Source organism: Aulostomus chinensis, chromosome 8 (assembly GCF_037954235.1).
Source record: "Aulostomus chinensis isolate RoL2024-O1b breed Wild chromosome 8, RoL_Achi_v1.0, whole genome shotgun sequence".
Classification (NCBI taxonomy): domain Eukaryota; kingdom Metazoa; phylum Chordata; class Actinopteri; order Syngnathiformes; family Aulostomidae; genus Aulostomus; species Aulostomus chinensis.
In genome coordinates this window covers 9,570,951-9,590,536 of record NC_141327.1, presented here as the reverse complement: position 1 = coordinate 9,590,536, position 19,586 = coordinate 9,570,951, and the positions used below count along the sequence as shown (strand labels likewise).

Sequence of the window (19,586 nt, the reverse complement as noted above, 5' to 3'; positions counted from 1 at the left end):
GACAGGCCCTGGCTCAAAGTCAGGTTGATTCACTAACTGTTGTGCTCACATACTCCACATTCTTACATGAAGTTTTGATCACAGTTTTTTTTTTTTTTTTAAACCCATCTACCTATACTCTATCAAACAATGAACCAAATAGTTATTTCCGCTCAAACACATTTTGTTCATTCAGCTACACATTTTCTTGACTCTTTTCAAAACATACTGAAACAAGCTATCAAATAAAACAACGCATGTCAACAGAAACCTCTTGTTAATACCAACACAGTGATCTCCAAAAATACAAGTTGACATTATAGAAATAAAATTACACTACTTTTCATGTTTTAGCTCTACCTGCATACATCAGAATACAAAATCTATTGTTTCTTATACAACCAGTTTCCTTTTAATCTGAGCAGCTCATTTTTTTAGAGCTACACAATTTGCAAAAAAAAAAATCTAAATACAATTGCATGAATTGATATTGGGATATAAATACGGTTTTAGAAATTAGAACAAATGTTAATGTTTACATGAACAATTTAACCGAATAGATAAATAATAGTGTTTGTGGGTATCTGTAACAAACATTAATGTTTTCTTAAGTCCGTAGAATACAATGTTAAGGCAGAATACAGAATTGAATTTTAAAATGGTATTTTGTCACCTTTGGCCTTTAACAAATGTTGTACTATTTTGCAATTTGATAGTTGATCAATTTGTGATGACTTGTTGTTTGCAGTCACTCAGTCACTGACTTCCTTATTAACTTAAGCGGACAACAAGTTTTATATCAAAAGTATTTCAATGGCATTTTGTTTGAAAACTTGTGAGTTGGAAAATGCTATATGAAATTTTTGATGAATTTTAATTGATTGTACAGCGCTTATGTGAAAGTGTACAGTTTTGGAAACATATCTATAAAAGATAATATCTTTACTTGATATCATCTACATTTAGAAATGTAGTAACTGACAGATTTACATCAGTAAAATCATGAAATTACCTCCAGCAATTAACAAAAACACAACTGTGAGGGACCAGAGCAGCCCAAGTAAAAGGGATCAGGGGAGGCCAGATTTAGGCAATGAGGTCAGAACACAAGAGCCAGCAAAGCTTCAGGTGACAGGGAAAGGCTTCAATCCATCCATCCATTTTCTTCTGCTTATCCTGATTAAGGTTCACGGGGGGGCTGGAGCCTATCCCAGCGGACGAGAGTTGGGGTTCACCCTGGACAGGTCGCCAGTCCATCGCAGGGCCAACACATATAGACAGACAACCATTCACACTCACAGCCACACCTATGGTCAGTTTAGAGTATCAATCAGCCTCGTCCCCTCTTGATGTCTTTGGACTGTGGGAGGAAGCTGGAGTACCAGAGAGAACCCACGCAGGAACAGGGAGAACATGCAGACTCCACACAGAAAGATCCCGTGCCCCAGCCGGAACCTGTGAGGCGACAGTGACAGTGCTAACCACTGCACCACCGTGCCGCCCAGGAAAAGGCTTTTTCTTTAAAAACAAAACAAAAAAATCACAACCCCCCCACAAACAAACACTCTCTGAGGACAGACAAAAGGTAAAGACATGGCAGAATCCTAGCCTTACACCAGGCTTGTACTTCCCCTCAGATCCCCCGGGACCTGACTGAAGCTCCCTTACAGTAAATATGGCTCTGAGTTAAGCCTAATTGGAGCAAACCATTACTTAGGGGAACCACCAAAACCATAATGGTTCACCCCTGCCCTTAACAAAAAAATATACATCACAATAAATAATACCCAATCCCCCCTGAACCTACCAAATATTTCCCATATTTACACCACACCTTTGTACAGTAATTACATAAACCACACCACATGCAAAAACAAACACAGGTTAATGCAATGGAGCACACCCCCTTGCCCTGATTGATTGATTGTATGTGTAACTTAAGAAGAATCAGTATGAAGGTTTTATTTTTGTTCTGTTTTTTTGATTGGACTTGTTCACAGCCTTCAGCAGGACTGTCTCAGTGCTGTGATTGGCCCAAGAGCCAGATTGGTAGCAGTCAAACAAATTGTAGTGGTTCATTAAAATCATTTCACTGATTGTATGAGCCATAATGTTGATTTCGGGTGAATGTTTATATATTTGTTTGTTAATTGAGCTGCTTATCTTCCTTGCTTATTGTTTTAGATATTTGTCTGATGGGTTCTCTAATTAGGGTGTGTGGGTGTGGTTTTGGGGATATCACCTGCATATCTGTGGGGGGGGGCCTTAGACAGGTAGACATAGACAGGTAGACAGAGAGACGGGGGGGTCAGCTGGCTCTAGGGATATTTTGATAATAATGTTGTTTGCCTTAGTTTATTGTCAAACACTAACTTTTTTTTCCAAGGGACGAATTTTTCTGATCGAGTCACAGAACTATAAGCCCTAAGCACCTCTCAGCTAAATATTTGTTACAATTTGCCGCAATACTAGTCAACAGAAAAGGTCTTTGAAGTGCATGGGGAGTCGTATGCATTCAAGTGGAAGACACAAGTGTCAGAAATGAATACAATGCATCAATCCCACCAATCCGACAACGAATGGAACAAGCCGGGCCTAAATGAAGGAGCAACACTGGAAACGTTCACCCCAGCCAGCAGCGCATCACAGCAACAGAGGACTAGGCTTATTTGAGTCAATGTTTGAAAGCTGATTTGAGGGAATTGCTTGGCCTTCAGGGACAGATGTTGTTTTGTGTTGTTGCGCACGTTCTGTCTGGCTTGTGGGTGTTTTGATGTTGCTGGGTTGGCATTGCTAGATTGAATATTTTCAACTCGTTATTGCGCTGTGGTCTGTTGAATGCAGTTCATTTATGGGATAAGGCGTATTTACTGTTGGATGATGGTGAATCATGGAGGGAGATAAAATGAACACAAAATTGCTGGCTGATGGTAGCGTGGAGGAAAAAAGAGTTTCCAAACACAGCCAAGGCATTGACAAACAAAACTGAAACACTTCAAAAGGAATGCTGATCATGTGTGAAAAGCAATCAGAAACTTTCAGAGGAAATTAAAGGGCTGCTGAAAAGTGATGTGAATGCAAAGGATTTACAATTTGTGATGAATCTAATGCTTCAGCTGTATGCAAATGCAGAGTTCATCTTGATTCAGTGATTGCGCTGATTCCCAAAACTGAACAGGATATCCAAAATGGGTGGTTTGAATACATATCAAAGTGCATTGATGATTTTATCCATGATGTGGCTTAGGGAAATTTGAAGATCATCAAGACAGGAGCTTTATGCAACTGATGATCATGATAATGTGACTGATGAGTCTGGGGCTGCAGAGCTAGCCACAACTTTGATCTCTGAGGAGGAACCCAAGGAAACTGATGCATCAATGCAATTAAAGGAGACAAGTCCTCATAGTGAAAATGAGCCACACAATGATGTTTTCCCTCCTCAGCCAAACATCACACATGATCAATCAAAAGAAATTGACCCTCAAAGCTATGATTGGAGGACCAATTAATGGATCAAATAAAGCCTTAGGACAGTGCATCAAATCATGGCAGAAGAAGCAGAGAAGGCTCCTCTGGTTCAAGCTCCAGTTTCCAACTCAGCATCTGCATTTATCCTAGCCGAGGGTGAAGTGGCCACGCTCAAAGTGCATCAACAGCAGCTAAAAGAAACATGACCTTGAAGAACAGGAGGAACAGTTGAGAAACAAAAAGGAACAGAAACGATCAGACCTCATGAATTCATACTTTGAAAAACATCAAAGTGGAAACCCTGCACAGAGCCATGACAGGCCTACAGAGAGACAAACCCACCCAACACACAATGTCAGTCTTTCAAAACAAATGACACCTGCTGGGGACAGGGTTGTAACTGGCAGCCGAACCATGATTGCAAGCAGGCCTACAGGGGGAGAGACCCTCTCAGGGCAAAATGTCAATTCACCACCACAAGTGACACCTGCCCTGTGTGGGGCTAACTGGCAGCTAACCTGTGGCTGCATCTCTACTGACACATTAGTCAAGCAGCAGAAGAGGAATTCAAGGAATGGTTGTGTCATCCTCAGCTTCACCACATGCTTCAAGCAACACTGAGCTGAGCAACATTCACACAGTCATGGAGAAGCAAAATTAAATCACTGTGCTATTGCTCCAACAACAGTGTCTTTCATTTACCTTTACCTTGCCTTGAAGAGAGATTAAAGTTTTTGATGGTGACCCGCTCAAGTACCAAATGTTTATTAAATCCTTTGAGCACAACATTGAAAGCAAGAACGCAAATTCCAAAGATTGCCTCTATTATTTAGAGCAATATACAAGAGGGCAACCAAGAGAACTTGTGAGGAGTTGCCTGTTGTATGGCTGCAGACTCAGGATTCTTAAGGCCAAGTCCTTTCTGGAGAACAATTTTGGCAATGAGCATAAAATTGCTACTGCCTCCATGTAGAAGGTTCTTTCCTGGACAGAGATCAAATCTGATGACACAAAAGCTCTGCAAGCTTACACCTTATTCCTGCGAGGTTGTATAAACACAATGAATGATGTTAGCTATTTGCAGGAGCAAAGAAGTTGCTATATCAACTGAGAGACAAATGGAGAACTGTGGCTTGTGACTTTCAAGAGCGATACAACAGTAAAGCTACGTTCAATAACCTCATGGATTGTTTGTATTATGCGCATTATGCACATAACGTGCATAATTTCACCCCTTGAACATGCATGAAATTCGCTGAAATTCGGCACGCTTCCCCGGTCTGGCGACACATTCACATTTTCAAAAAAACAAACAAAACTCAATAGCGCCACCTAGTTGTTGTTGTTTTTTTTTTTTAAGAATCGCTTTCATTTCCTATGGAACATGGCAGTTTGCTCAATAGCTTCAAAGTCATGGGACCTAGACACCCCAGACCAATGCAGACCTGTCCTGGGGCCTCATGTGTAAATACTTACGTGGATCTCATACTAAAAAAACGGCGGTCGGAAGAATCCCGAAATGTGCGCAGGCAGAAAAAAAATCCGGATGTATCAATCTGTGCGAGCGCCGGAATCCACGCACGTTTCCTTGATACATCCCAATCAGCGTGGAATTGAGCACAGATGTCGGTGTGACCGGACCCGCCCCCGTTACGCCCACCTATAAATAAGCAAATTTATTTCAGTAGGGTCTCTGCTGTCTGCACTCGCAAAACAATGTCGAGGAAAAAGAGGTTCACGGCGTACGAGCTGGAGGTGCTAGTCAGGGAGGTGGAAGAGAGACAGCAGATTTAGTTTGTCAGCCTGTCCAGTGGTGTGAGTACAAAAAAAACAAACAAAAAAAAAACGTGAGAGGGAAAAGAAGTGAGAGGGTGAACGCGGTGGGTTCGGAGCAACACACCCCGCGGAGATAAAAAAAAAAGTGGTCGGATCTGTCATTGGCTAAAGTTCCCTTCTAATCACCAGTGTTGTTTATCATCATGTTCATACATCTTAACCTCTTCTAATGACGGAAAGAACGAGTCGCTACCTGTGTGAAGTTTTATGACGACGGTAGAAAAGTGTTGGCTCCTCCTTTACTGAACATCAAAGTGATACAAAGCTCAGTTTTCCTCACTAAACCTGCGCGAGCATCACTACGTCGCAACCTTGCACCACTGCTTGCGCTCTGAAAGATTTCCTCTCTATTTCTAATGCATGTCTGCAATTCTAACTTCCTAAACAATGCAAAGTAGTATGACTAATTCAACCCTGTGCAATCACTAAATGCAATAACTACAATCATCAATTGGGTTACTCTAAATTTAAATAACAATATGGAAAATGGCAAAAACAGGACCTCAAGGTGGAGGTCAAGTGGAGTACAGCTGCCCACTCCGGAGGAGTGCCCGCCAGACAGTTGGGGGTCATGGAGAGGGGCACCTGATGGAATTTGAGCAGGCGGCAGTCACGGGCAGCACCGCTGTTACTGGTCTATAAGTCACTGAATGGGCTTGGGCCTAAATACATGTCAGAGCTGCTGACTGGGTATGAAGCATCCAGACCCCTCAGGTCATCAGGGACAGGTCTACTCAGATTCCCCAGGGTCAGAACCAAACAGGGTGAAGCTGCTTTCAGCTTCTGTGGTCCACACCTGTGGAACAAACTCCCTGAAACTCTGAGGGGGGCACAAACTGTCAGCTCATTTAAATCAGGACTGAAAACACTGCTGTTTACTGCAGCCTTCTTATAGTATATTGATTTGGGATTGATCTGGGTGATTTGGTATTGATGGATTGATTTTAATATTGATTTGTCTGCTGTCGAATTGATCTTAAACTGTTTAATTGATTTTAAATGATTTTTGAATGTTTTAATTCATGTTTTCGATTTTAAACTGATTCTAACTTTCAATTTCTCTTTCTCTCTGTAAAGCACTATGAATTGCCCTGTGTATGAATGGTGCTACTGTATACAAATAAATTTGCCTTGCCTTGCCTCTGTGAGGGGGATTGTTGCCACCACCCACACTGACTCCGAGAGCCTGGAGGGTAAGTGGCAACTCCATTTCTTATGCAACATTTCCACATGCTTTGCCACAGATGTAAAGGCAACAAATACACAGAATCAGCCATTTAAATAAATATGTTTAATAGAAATCGATCCGTCAGCCATGCCGCCGTTGTGCAGCACCCCCGCCGGCTCCCGTGCCAGGCCGTCCGCTGGCTCATAGTCATCCGCCAGGACCAGCGGCATTCGGGCCAGCCCGCCCCCCGGCCCCAGCAGGAGCACCTGGCCGACAAGCGGCGGACGGTCGTCCAGCCCACCCGGCCCACACGGATCCAGTGGGAGGGTCCTCACACAGGCGGTCCTGCAGTTGCAGGAGGACATAACTGGGATCAATGAAAGGCTCGACCGCTTGATAAATGTTCTGGAACGTTTAGTGGACAAAATAAATTAATCTGGCTTCATGAATGGTGTAGTAGCTTCTTACCCATTCACATTGTGGAAATGAAATTCATGCGTGCGAGGACGGCTGCCCGGCCTGGATCGGCGTCCATCCCTCCAGCCTCTGCGCATCGCAGATGATCTGCACATTGATGGAGTGGAAAGCCTTACGATGAATGTAAGCGTATTCCTCAAGGGACGGCGCTTTTATGGCAACATGAGTGCAGTCAATGGCTCCGATTGCAAATTGTGCTTTAATATTGACCTGTTCAACCGCACTGTAAGGGAATTTAATGTTCCTGTGGGAGAGGCGGATGATCAGGTCCACCATCCAGGGCATGACCGGAACGGTCTGCCATCTCCCGCTGGAAGGCTTTTTTGTGCCCGATGTAAGTGCGGTTATCAAATAATGTCAGTTACCAAACACCGCTACAGGGTGTCGCCAACGGACCAAAGTGCAGTTAACGCAAGAATCGGCTTTCCGCCAACTTCTACGGCACCTCCAGAGTTGGCGTGAAACAGCGCAAGAATCGACGAAGTTTTTGCGTTGATACATCTGAACGTGAGCGTCAATCCTGGCATACGCAAGCTTTTCTTGCGTAAACCGCGTTGATACATGAGGGCCCTGGAGAGAGACATTCAAATGTACTTGGTTTTACAATATCAAAGTTACACGCTTATTCTCTTGATCCCAGTTAATAACTCATGTTAAATTCAAATTATTTCCTCTACTGTGATATCGAGGATAAAATTTGTGACTCTTGGACCCCAAACATGCTTCATGCAAATGATTGAGTCTTCAACATTAACAAACTGGATTTAAGAGACATTTTATATTTACAGATGTTTTGGAAAGTTGAGAGAGCAACTTTATTATGATTTTTTGATCCCACAACAAAATCAAGTAAATACAGAGCCCCTATTCAGGAGGTGTTTGTCCCGCTGTCAGTACTAGAATAGTTTCATGCAAATTAATAGGAGATGCTGTCAGCATGGTAATATCACATAACATTAATCAGGCTGAGACTTTAAAGATTAGTCCTCTCAAAGAAGCAATTCAAACCTTGTGTGTGTGTATGTATCTTATTTATATTTGTAAATACATTCCTACATTCCTTGTTGCAAAATGATCAGTTTGAGTTCCTACAGCTGCTAGGTGGGACTATCTCTATAACTTGTAAATGTCTTTAGGCTGGGGCTCTCATCAAATGTGAGAAGTTTGGTGAAGACCTGATTATGTGCAGTCCAATTTCAAACATTTTAGAATTTTCACCTAGCACCACCTAGTGGTAGCAGGGAGCGACCTTTACTTTGTATTACAGCACGTTAGTCTGCTTCTTCATGAAAATTCTAAATATTTACAGGTTTCATTACTCTCCTTTCAGTCACGCTACCTACTGTTCTTTCCTCCCTCTCCTTCAAACCATATTTTTACTTTATTTTCCTTTCTCCTTTCCTTCCTTATCCTCTTCTTCCCCCATCAAAGTCCAATTTAACATCGTGTGCTCCCTCTCCTTCAAGATTGTCCTCCGCATTCTCTTTTGTCTCGTCCTTTCCTTGTTTCTGCCCTCAGCCGATTCAGCTTTCAACTAATATCAGCTTTCGTGTGCAAGTTCTGAGTTACCTGTTTTTTTCTCCTTCCATTTTCTGGCTTGCAGTATTTACATTGCATTTTCAGCAGGAAATGCTATTTCAACATATAAAGTTAAAGTGGTACTTCAATCATAATAAGGCCAGTTTTATGTACAGTGTTATTTCGTATTGCCAGTGTTACTCATTGAAAAAATAAATATGCAATTCACAAAAATAAATCATAATAAACAGGTTGAATTTCAATATGTAAAGTAGTGTTACCATTAATAGTTTTAAATGGTTAGTAGTTTAACTGTTTAAACTATAAATACTTATATCAGTAGTATCGGGCTTGCCTTGTTTGCACTTTTGTGGGTCAAAGAAATGCAGATCTAGGACTGCAGGTTTGAACAACTATGCAGACATGTTGCTCCAATAACATCAAAAATGTCTAAAATGGACCATCTGGTTCCAGTGAGACATCAGAGTGGTCATAGAAGGCTGATAAAATGTGGCTCTCTGGCTGAATGAATCACAAATGCTAAAGAGGAAATCTGTACATAGTTTTTAATGGTGGGACTGAGCATTACAAAGCAAGAGCAGACGTCATCATTCAGTCATTCAGATAAAATCCCTGATGAAACACCAATGCAGTTTATGGCTTAACACAGCATGCTTCGTGAGCACATAATCAGAGATACTTTGGGGCAATTTTCTCATGGAGATCATAGTAAAAGTATTTCAATACTTCTCTGTTGCAAACTGGGTATAAAATATTGTAAAACTGCATATTACTGCTGCAACAAAATGGGGAAAAAAACAATATAAGTAAACAAATAGTGCTTCAGCACAATTGCCACTGTAAACAGAGAGACACTAATATATTGTGTTCCCAGTACTGCTATAGTGAAACTGATTATCATTTCTCCAGTGAACATGCAGGTCCAGTGTTTATCAACCTTTACTTTTAATTTTAAGAAACATTCCGAGTGAAAATGCTGCAATACAACAGCTTATCCACAATAATAAGCTTCAGATAGATTAAGTGTTGCATATGATTTTGTGATGAATGTGTTGAGTTTCAGGATCTCCACGGAGATGTCATTCAATGATTGTTCTATAAAACCCTTCCGTACAATGTCTCAGAGGATGATGGACAGCTGACTGAGCTGCACACTGTATTCCGGCACTGCCTGAGCTATCTGAGCCCATATATTTGTTCATTGGTTTACTAGTTGTTGTGGCCATACTGAGATATCTGTAGTGATAATGCACTTAGTGTTAAGGGACAATTTAGTCTACCTTCTTGCTGACAGTCCTCAAAGCTCAGACACATACGTGCAGGTTTCTATGACGTAAAGCTTGAAGGTTCTATAAAACTGTACAACATACCTCGTAGCTTGCATCTGTTGGGAAATGCCATCATTAGGTCTCCTGTAGAAAGGAGATTCTTGATCTAATGGATATACGTAGTAGCCAGTAGAAAAGAAGATAACATTGTAAAGACTGGTGGTTGACACATAATCATAGCCACATCTAGTCCATAGCCACATAACCATGCACTCAAAGACGTGTTTCAGCTGGAGGTTGAGAAGGGCAAGTGCTAAGAAAACAATGAGAAAAACCAAGCAAAAGTGTGTGCAAACAAACAATGTGTAAAAGAGTCATCCAACCTTGACTGTTGTACATAAGAATTCATATAATGTGCATACATCAGCATTCGGCTTTTAGATTTATAAAACAGCAAACCCAGCACTAGACTCAATTTGTGTGATAATCTGAACAAATCATTTCCCACTCTTGTTTTTTGGATTTGTAAACAGTAACATTCAAAGAACTCCTCACTGACAGCCTGCAAACAATTATAGAAACATAAGTAAGCTGCTTTTAATCAGAAGATCAGAGGAAACAATGTCAAGTAATCTTTAAATGGTTGGTTAGACAGACGTGGATAGATGAATCAATGACTGATTTGAGTGTAAAAGTAAGTGTGTACAGCATGGTGTTCCAAAAGTGCAGAACACAACACTGCACACATTACACAATGGTTCATGAAATGCTTTTTGAAATGCGTTTTCTGTTTTCATTTTTTTGTCCCCAGTGTTGCTGTTTTTTGCTCCTCAGGGCCACTGCAATAAAAGGCCCACTACTGTGACACACCACTTCTCCTGGGTCTGAACCCATTCCTGTAAACATCTCCAAACATCATCCTTCTCTGTCTTTACATTCCTTGCTTGACCAGAAACACATTGTAGTAACATTAAATTAATACATAGGTAATCATATTCGAGGATACATTCAAGTACATCAGTTCTCAATACTGGAAAGCAAGCAGGTTTTATTAATGCAGCTTGCACCACTTCACAGTCTGTCCGCTAGCTGACTGGTTTGTGGGGCTCAGTCTGTGCACAGCGGGAACCACATGCACATCACAGATCTATACTCTTGCTTACTGCACAAAAATACAGACCTGCTCAATGATGCTGAGAGTTTTTACGATCATTTGATCAATCATAGCTTAGTGACAGTAGTTAACTTCCTTGCAAACCTCACATCACGATTTACTGCCCATTGATGTGATAACTATCCCTGATCAGATTCAGCCCACATCTACGGTAGCTGTGGGCTCATGTATCTGAGGTTTCATGCCACAGGTTGCTTCATGGTGAACTCAAAATCTGCAAAGGTTATTGTCCACTCATAGGGCAGTGAGAGTGCGGAACAGCTGAGTGAGGCAGAAGACAGAGGCTGTGAGTGCAGTGCACTGTTTTGCGAGCAGCTTGGTGCTCAGGTCCTGGCAACTTCGCTTGCTGCTGGCACGCTCCGCTGCTAAACACAAGTCCCTGAATGACCGGGCCACATCTGCCAAACCCGCAACTGCCTCTGCGTTCCTCTGATCACACCTATCACAACCCGAGAACCAGAGGCATACACCTGCTAACTCCACCAGGGTCTGGAAACTGTCAGCCAGGGAGTGGAGCATTTCTTCTGGGCTCTGGCCAATCCCCACCAATTTCTGGCAGCCTGTCATCAACTGTCGTGCCTCTGTTTGGAGTACCCGCTTGTTCTCTGTAAAATGAGCAGGACAAGTGTCCCTTGGGTGGCGACCTCCGTGACCTGCCATGGTACGGTCAGAAACGCTGCTTTCCAGGATAGAAAGTAGCTGGTCCACATCTACCCGGAGCACCTGGAAACCTCTAGGAGGTTCAGGGTAGCGCTGCTGGCCTAGACGACTAATGTTATCCTTGAGTGTTTGAGAAAGAAAAGAGTCTGAGGTGTCGGAGAGCGGTGAGAGAATTGGGCTGAGCTCAGAGGTAGAAGTAGAGAAAAGGAGGGAGCGTGGAAAGGAGGGTGAGTGGGTGGAGGAGGTGGAGAGAAAGGAGGGAACAGGAGGAGTGGTCATAAGGGAAAGTGATGATGTCTGAGTCACACCACTGCTACGGCGAGAGAACTCATAGACTGTCAGCTCCTCATCAAAGCTGCCCTCCCCACTGAAGCAGTTGGTATAGACTGCTGGGCAACCACAAGTGTCCAGTGGCATTTGCACCCCTTCCATCACTGACTCACATCCAGAAGTCAGCACAGAACTGCAGCCAAAGTCAGGTTTCAAAGGTGGAGGCGTTCCAACCTGAGGGGCTTTCTTTTTCTGTTCCTCACAGATGGTAAACATTTTGCAGCCTGAGGAAGGTGTTTGTGGGGAGTTTTTGTAAAGGTCTGTTGGCGTACAAAGACCAATCAGAGGCCTGTCACTACTGGTCCTTCTTATGTTTTGCGGCTGACTGTGAAAAAGTGGACCATTGAGGTTTTGTGTGGTCACCACCACAGGAGGCCGGATGTAGGGTGACTGATAGCTAATTGTATTGACTGGAACACCTTCAGCTGGACTTGTGACATTCATCTTTGCCTCCAGAGCATCTTTAATAGGATCAGGCATGTCTATCTTGAGGCCTGTGGAATCACTTCGGAGGCTGCTCACTATAGAAGCAGGGGGCTCTGTAATTGGTCCCGGTGTATTCCTGTTTAGTCCAGGGAAAACAAGCAGATTTCTGTGTTGTGGTTTGGGTTCAGTCTGGACAGGTAATAATGAGCTATCAAGATCAACCAACACCCTTTCTGCTGCTTGTTTTACCTCTGAACCCTTAGCTGAGCTTGTTTCTACAAAAATCTCCCCATCTACATCTGATCCTGTAACAGTTGTATCTGACTCATCTGAATCCAATGATTCAGCCTTTGTCCCCATTTCATAATCTTTCAATTGTGTGACATCTTCAATGTCTGTTACCTTGATTGTGATCTCTGTGCCAGCCCTATGGTCCTCAGGAGGACTTTGGGCAACATTTTCCAAACCAGCTTGGTTCAGGGTTTCTTGGGAGCGTGATAAGTAAAGTGGCAACTTTTGAATCTTTCCTCTTAGAGTGGAGACAGACAAACGGCCCATGATGCTGGAGGAACAGGACTGTAGGAGGAGGTGTGATGGAGAGGGAGGCTCTTTGGTGAAATGCATTGAGGCAGTGTTAGCTTTTGTTAAGATGGGACTAGGAGAATCACCTTTAGTCTCAGTATTGAACATGGTGGATTCACTTCTTGGTTTATCTACAGTTTGGTTTGAGCACAAGGAAGGTGAAAACTCACTTTTCAATCTTGAATTAAATGATGGACAAGCAACATTTGTTGCAGCACCAAGTTTTGCAGAGATGGAATTTATAGTAGAGGTATATTCAGAATGGACAGATTGAGTTGTTGTATTAGCTTCAGTGATTGCATTGCTAAGGGATTTTACACTCATTTGAGAATCATCTTTACCTGCTGTGGCTTCACTTGAGTTTACAGCTATCCTCCAGTCATCACTGTAGACAACTTTCCCATTTTCAGAAGTAGACACTTCCTCCTCATCAAAAACATTGTCTGAATTGGTGCTGCATGTAACTTCATCACGAGCAGTGTTTGCACCAGGACTGATGACACAGACGGCTTCATCTTCATTAACACCTGTTTCAATTTCCAAATATAACTGTGCTTTGTCACTGTGATTTTGTTTACCAAGTGTATTCACCTTAGGATTAGATAAGGACATTTTTGTTGAAGTTCCAATGTTTTTGATCTTCACTTCTTCACTTACAAGACAGTCACTTTGGGATTTGTGAAGAACTGGTATTGGAGGTAGGGGAGATGATGGTGGAGGGGGTGGTGGTGAGTATGATGACACGTCCTCTGCATATGAGTTTTGTTCTGGAGCAATCAGATGGGCTCCAAAGAGGCAACTGCCACCTTTTTTATTCAAATCTATCAAAGATGTAGGTAATGTGTTAGTATTTTGCTTCCTTTCAGCACCAACATGTGGTCTTCCCGATGAATACCCTGGCAATGCTCCTTTACTCTCTTCTCCACCATCTTCTCTCTCAGTCATCTGTTGCAAAAACACATGAGCAGTGTATGGCTCGTGCTCTTCATCTTCCATTGATTTACTATCCCCCACCTCCTCCTGACATTCGCCTTCCTCCTTTCCATCACCCCTACGATCAGCACTCTCCTTTCCATCAGGATCAACCCGGCATCGAACAACAGTGATGGTAGGTGATGCTGCCCTAACAAGGTCTGTGACAGATTTGGATTCCATTGCGTCAGGTTCCATCTCCATTTCTTGCTTCTTGGTGGATGTTGAGGAATCTCTAGTTTGCTCTTGGGATTCAAAACTGAAAGGACAGCTTGATTTTTGGGGACCAGATTTGGACAGGATGGGTTTTGACTCTAGCTGGGCTGGCTCCCCTTCAGAGTGAGTCAGGGAGGAGACAGTGGGACTTGGATTCTGGGTTTGCTCTGAAGGTTCAGGGTCTGAACTCAGCATCGGGGCAATACTCGATTCAGCTGAGAGGTTTTTATGAAGCTTATTGTATAACAGGTCCTGCTTTGATTCAGAATCAGGGTCTGGATAAGACACCCTTGAAGTATAATCAGTTTCCATGAAGGAGCGCCGCTTACGGGATCTTTTTCTGAACTGGAATAATGTTTCTCTGCTTCCTCCATCTTTTCTGTCCTCCTCTGGTTTTCCACCTTTGTCTGCCTCCATCACACTGACTCTAATGTCACTGAGACTGACTGTGCTTGCCGAATCCATTTTTGTCTCTGTGCAAATATCTGAAAGATATCAAAAAGCAGAGGCTGAATAAAATTTGTATGTGAATATCAAAACCCAGCCTTTTTACATTATGGAATAAAAACTTGAACTAAACTTTATTAACTTAAAAACAACTTTGAAGAGAATATGTAACACACCATACCCAACATATCAATTTTGAATCTTCTCACAGTAGTCTGATTAATTTAACAAATCACAACCAGTAGTCTGGTTGGTAGATATTGTTAGGTAAGTTGCAAAAAAAGGATTGGGAAGAATGTCTTTCTCAAGTCTCTGAGAGGACATGCTGCTGGTGTTTGAATGACTGTTTTTGCTTGCAGGTAAAAGGGAGGCATCATCCAAAATGAAAATTGAAGCAGGCAGGTATTGTATATAAGCACTGGGGGTATTTTTTTTACTGATTACCCCAGTTTTATCCTTTTTAATATAAACAGGATACTGTTTATATTGCCAGTATTTTTACAGTCCATCAGCTTCTCTGCCTTACTTACTGCCTTACTTTGGTGGAGTGAACTGGTTATACCACATTTGTAAAAGTGGACTATAATAACTTTGGAGGCCTAGCTGACATAACCTTAAATTATTGTTAATGCATACAGGTTTGAATAGTTTAACTTAATGTGTAATGATAAAGAAAAAAACAATGAAAGTATCTGCCAGTCAACCATACAGATATACATCTACAAAACAGGGTCTTTGAAGTGCCATTGGATTGCAAAATATAATAAAGCAATTTTACAATAACAACAGCCACTAGATCACAGCAATAGCTTTACTGCCTACCTTTAAACCTTCTACAGGACTTAAGACTGACAAGATACTTGAGGTATGAAAATAGGATCACCTCTGGGGACAGCCCCTGATGTTGGGTCTTCAGGTGAAGTGAAGCGATCTCTGGCATCAAAGAACTCTTCATCAGAACTACTGTCGCCGAAGCCAGGTGGTGGCTGGAGGATTGGGATCAGCTCCAGTTCTACAGCCTTAGCTTGATCTCCCTCCTCCTCCTCTCTTTCTCCTCCTTTGTTATGATTCAGGAGACGGGGCAAGCTGCGAGCACTGTCAGGAGTGATGTTCGTGCAGAGTTTGTAGTAACACCGTGCATCACTCTGGTCAAAGTTAAACACAAAGTCCATGTGGGAGGAGGGGGAGGACAAGGGAGGGGATAGGGTCTGTCCTTTAAAACCACTCTCTCTACTTCCTCCTTCACCTACTCTTCTTATGGATTCATCCCTGTCATTTAGCATTTTGGTCCTCCTTCTCCTCAATTCCTCCTCTTCATCTTCATCCTCGCTGGCCTCTGGAGGGCTCGGCAGGAAGTCAAGGCAAGACAACTCGGCAAAACACAGGAAGCTGTCATCAGTATTGGCTGAATATTTTTTGGCCATGTCAAAGATAGGGGAAGTGGAGACAGGTATGAGGATTTGCGGATCAGCTCCATCGCCTGACATTCTGCAGCCCCCACCTCCACTGTTGTGAGTTGAGAGTTGAATAAGGGGATGGGAATGAGCAGGTGGAGGAGCGAGGAGGTGGGGCTGAGAGTGTCTATGAGAGTAATGGTGGAGCTGAATGGAAGAGTGGATGTGGACATGTGTGGAAACATGCGGCTGGATGGAGGAGGAGGAACATGAAAGCAAGTCATCTTCCTCTAGGGCATCTAGGGACTCACTGGACGGACTTGTGATAACCCGGGAGTCATTATGACATGAGTCTGATGCGTCTGATACAGACGGCTGATCCTCTGCTGCTTGCACCTCTTCTCTACCTTCCACCTTGAATTCTTGTGCTTCTTTTTCTGTCCTGACTTTTTCCAGTTGTACCCTAGAGACACTGTAATTTACCTCAGTCTGTATCTGATCACCATTCTGTCCAGTTGTTCCTTCCTTGTGCTGTGTGTATTCATTCTCTCTGTCTTTAATCCTAACTGGTGGATACTTTTCCTTTTCTGTGTCAGCATCTTTTTCTTCCCTTTCTTTTTTGTATGCCCATGGTTTATTTCCACCTTGAATGAAGTCGTTGTTTTTCCTTCTTTCTCTGTCTTTCCTTTTCCTTCCTTCTGGGTCAGACGAGCATCTAATGCGTGGGCAGGGCTTCTCATCATGAGACGCCACTAACGGTTCCATGTCTATGTCTGAGGAGGTGTCTGAATCGCTTCCACACCGTGACACATAACCTGCAGGTACATACATGCATTAGAAAGTAGCTGGAAGAATATAAAACCACTTTCTATTACTCAGAGTCTATTGGTGTGTGATTTTATGGATGTCTTCTGACTGTGGACCAGTGAGTGTGTTTGGTTTCCCTGTACCTTCCTCAGCAGACACTCTGTGTTTCTTGGAGACATCGATCCAGGGGAAGATGTTAAGGTTGGGGTCAACAAACACTCGACAGTACCCTGCGATTAAGCAGGACATATCCTTGGCTGCCACTGACTCCAGTAGTAATGTGATAGGCTAAAAATGACAGAAGATGAGAACATATCAGACATGGTTGCATGTAAATTTATACATCCTTCTTGTTCTTGAAGAAGTTCTGTTTTCTTTTCCTAATGAAGTGTGCACACAGTGGTCAGGAAGAGAATTCTGAAATAGTTTTTTACCATTAAAAACACAGCTACAGAGATGGGTGATTATAAATTGAATGAAATTTGTGACATTTCCCAGCTAAATTAAAAAGAGCAACAAGAGACAACTAACAGACCTCTGAAGATGTCGCAATCCCATCTGGACCATATCTACTTTAAAGTATGGACCTCTACTTCTGGACTTTTATTTTGTATTACTGATTTTTTTCAATTTTCTAGTTCACATGTTTGCGTTTCACCATTTTTTTCAGATTTGTGTTTCTGTCTTGGTTCACTCTGTGCAGTTCCTATTTTATTTTGGTAGCTTGCTCCTGCTGTTGTCATTTCTTGACTGTCAGTTTCCCAACTTTTTTTGAGTGCTTCACTTGTGTCTTGTCAATCAGTCCTCATCAGTCACAGCCCTGCTCCTTGTGTCTCTTACTATTTTAGCTCCTTTCCTTCCTCCTGTGTTCTCCAACATGTTACTTGTTTCTTCTTTAACTGAGTGGATTTGAGTTTGTTTTTCCAGTCAGTTGTCAGATCCTTGTGTCTCATTATGTTGCATCTTGACACCTTAACAGTTATGTAGCCTCTTTGTTTCCCAGAGTTATTTTTTGTTTTACTTTTTTTTCCCCCATCACTACGTTAGCTTTTGAAATGATCCCATTCATCCATTTTATACCGCTTATCCTGTTTAAGCGTTGCGGGGGGGGCTGGAGCCTATCCCAGCAGCTTTCGGGCGAGAGGCAGGGTTCACCCTGGACAGGTCACCAGTCCATTGCAGGGCCAACACATAGAGACAGACAACCATTCACACTCACAGTCACACCTAGGGTCAATTTAGAGGATTCAATCAGCCTCGTCCTCTCTTGATGTCTTTGGACAATTTCTACAATTTCTACAATTTCATGTAGCAGACGCTTTTGTCCAAAGCGACGTACAACACAAGCAAGAATTTAGACTTAGTTAAGGAAAAGCCCATAGGAAGCGCAAAAGTGCTTCAGATGTGATTTGGTCACAGGTACTGCCATCTAGTGGCAGAAGAAGTGTCGCCCCCCCCCCCCCCCTTTTTTTTTTGACAAACATACAACATCACACAACACAGTTAGTGCTACATAATCACTAAGTTCTGGGTCTTGGACCCTCTGACTTATTCTACCCCACAGGACAAAGAGGAGAAGAGTCAGGTTAAGTGCCTAGGTGCTCTCTGAACAATTGAGTCTTCAATTGTCTCTTAAAAGTAGAAAGGGACTCAGCAGAACGCATAGAGTTCGGTAGTGCGTTTTGGACTGTGGGAGGAAGCTGGAGTACCAGAGAGAACCCACGCAGGCACAGGGAGAACATGCAAACTCTACACAGAAAGATTCTGTGACTCGAACCCGGAACCTTCTTGCTGTGAGGAGGCAATGCAAACCACTGCACCACCGTGCCGCCGGCCATTCACAACAGAAAAGGCTAAATCTCCTGTGAACAAACTTCAACTGGATCAAACTGGATAACTCAAACACTCAAAACAGAAAAAGATAAATTACATGATTTATTTTATATGTAAAAAATCCTGAAAACAAATCCTAAACAAGGAGAAGTTCCAACTGGTACACAACCCAAAAGATCCATCTTTGTAGCAGCATTTGCAGTGCTGATTGAGCCACTTCAAAGTGCTTTTGATGAGGTTTATAGTATTTTGTTGAGCCTGCACCTGCATTGTGTGTGTATCTGTTTGCGAGTGTGTGCATGAATGTGTGTTTTCTCTCATCTCACCTTGATGTCCTGCAGGTATATTTTGACCAGGCTGACCTTGTCGGATTCAGGAAGCAGCTCAATGCGCGTGATACTGGTGAACTCTGTGAGGGTGGACAGAATGCTCAGTTTGTGGTTGACCACCTGACTCACCCCATAACGTGCCCCCACCAACAGGGTCACCATGGACTCCCTGTCCTGGAGCTGAAGGGTGAAACCAGGGGAAGATTTTTAATGATCAACTAAAAAAAAAAAAAAAACTGAAAAAAAGGTTATACTATGTCCAAACTTCTAACCATCATGGTGGCACTGAAGGATTTCCCTCCAAATGACTTGAGGTCGCTTAGCTCTTCCAGATAATTTAACCGTGCCTGATCAACTGACAGGCCCTTCTGTTTGGGATCGTGCTGCGATTGGCTCTTCTTCATGTGGTAGACAATGGCTTTCCTCAGATCTTTCTCTCGCATGTTCCTCAACAATGTGGACGACACAAAGTTCTCGATGCCCCAAGTCTTCCTGAAGGAGACAGGAACACTAGTTGATGAGCCTGAAAGTGTTCCTCAGATATTGAAAGTATACATGTGTATATAGCAGGCAGTGTACAGTATGGAAAAAGTTAATATTCACTTTTGAGACAGAGAGAAAAGATAACAGGGAGTGTTAAAAAGTTGAGTATAGCATCTAAGTATCAATCAAGTATCA

The 19,586-nt window shown here is 42.7% G+C and overlaps 1 protein-coding gene across 8 annotated transcripts in view; it reads right to left on the bottom strand.

The window, feature by feature from the left end:
- Positions 1–8,986: 8,986 nt before the first annotated feature.
- The window catches only part of frmpd1a (FERM and PDZ domain containing 1a), a 43,478-nt gene continuing 32,878 nt past the window's right edge, over positions 8,987–19,586 (bottom strand). For 5 of the 8 annotated variants that reach the window (XM_086210768.1, XM_086210771.1, XM_086210769.1 and 2 more), the window contains 5 exons: positions 19,181–19,400; positions 18,906–19,088; positions 16,890–17,034; positions 15,429–16,754; positions 8,988–14,583 (listed from right to left, as the gene is read on the bottom strand). In XM_086210768.1, the coding sequence (XP_086066894.1) occupies positions 11,147–14,583; positions 15,429–16,754; positions 16,890–17,034; positions 18,906–19,088; positions 19,181–19,400 (5,311 nt within the window). In that variant the 3' untranslated portion in view covers positions 8,988–11,146. Of the gene's footprint in view, positions 14,584–15,428; positions 16,755–16,889; positions 17,035–18,905; positions 19,089–19,180; positions 19,401–19,586 lie in introns of all 8 variants that reach the window. The other 3 variants (XM_086210770.1, XM_086210775.1, XM_086210776.1) reach the window with 1 other exon arrangement.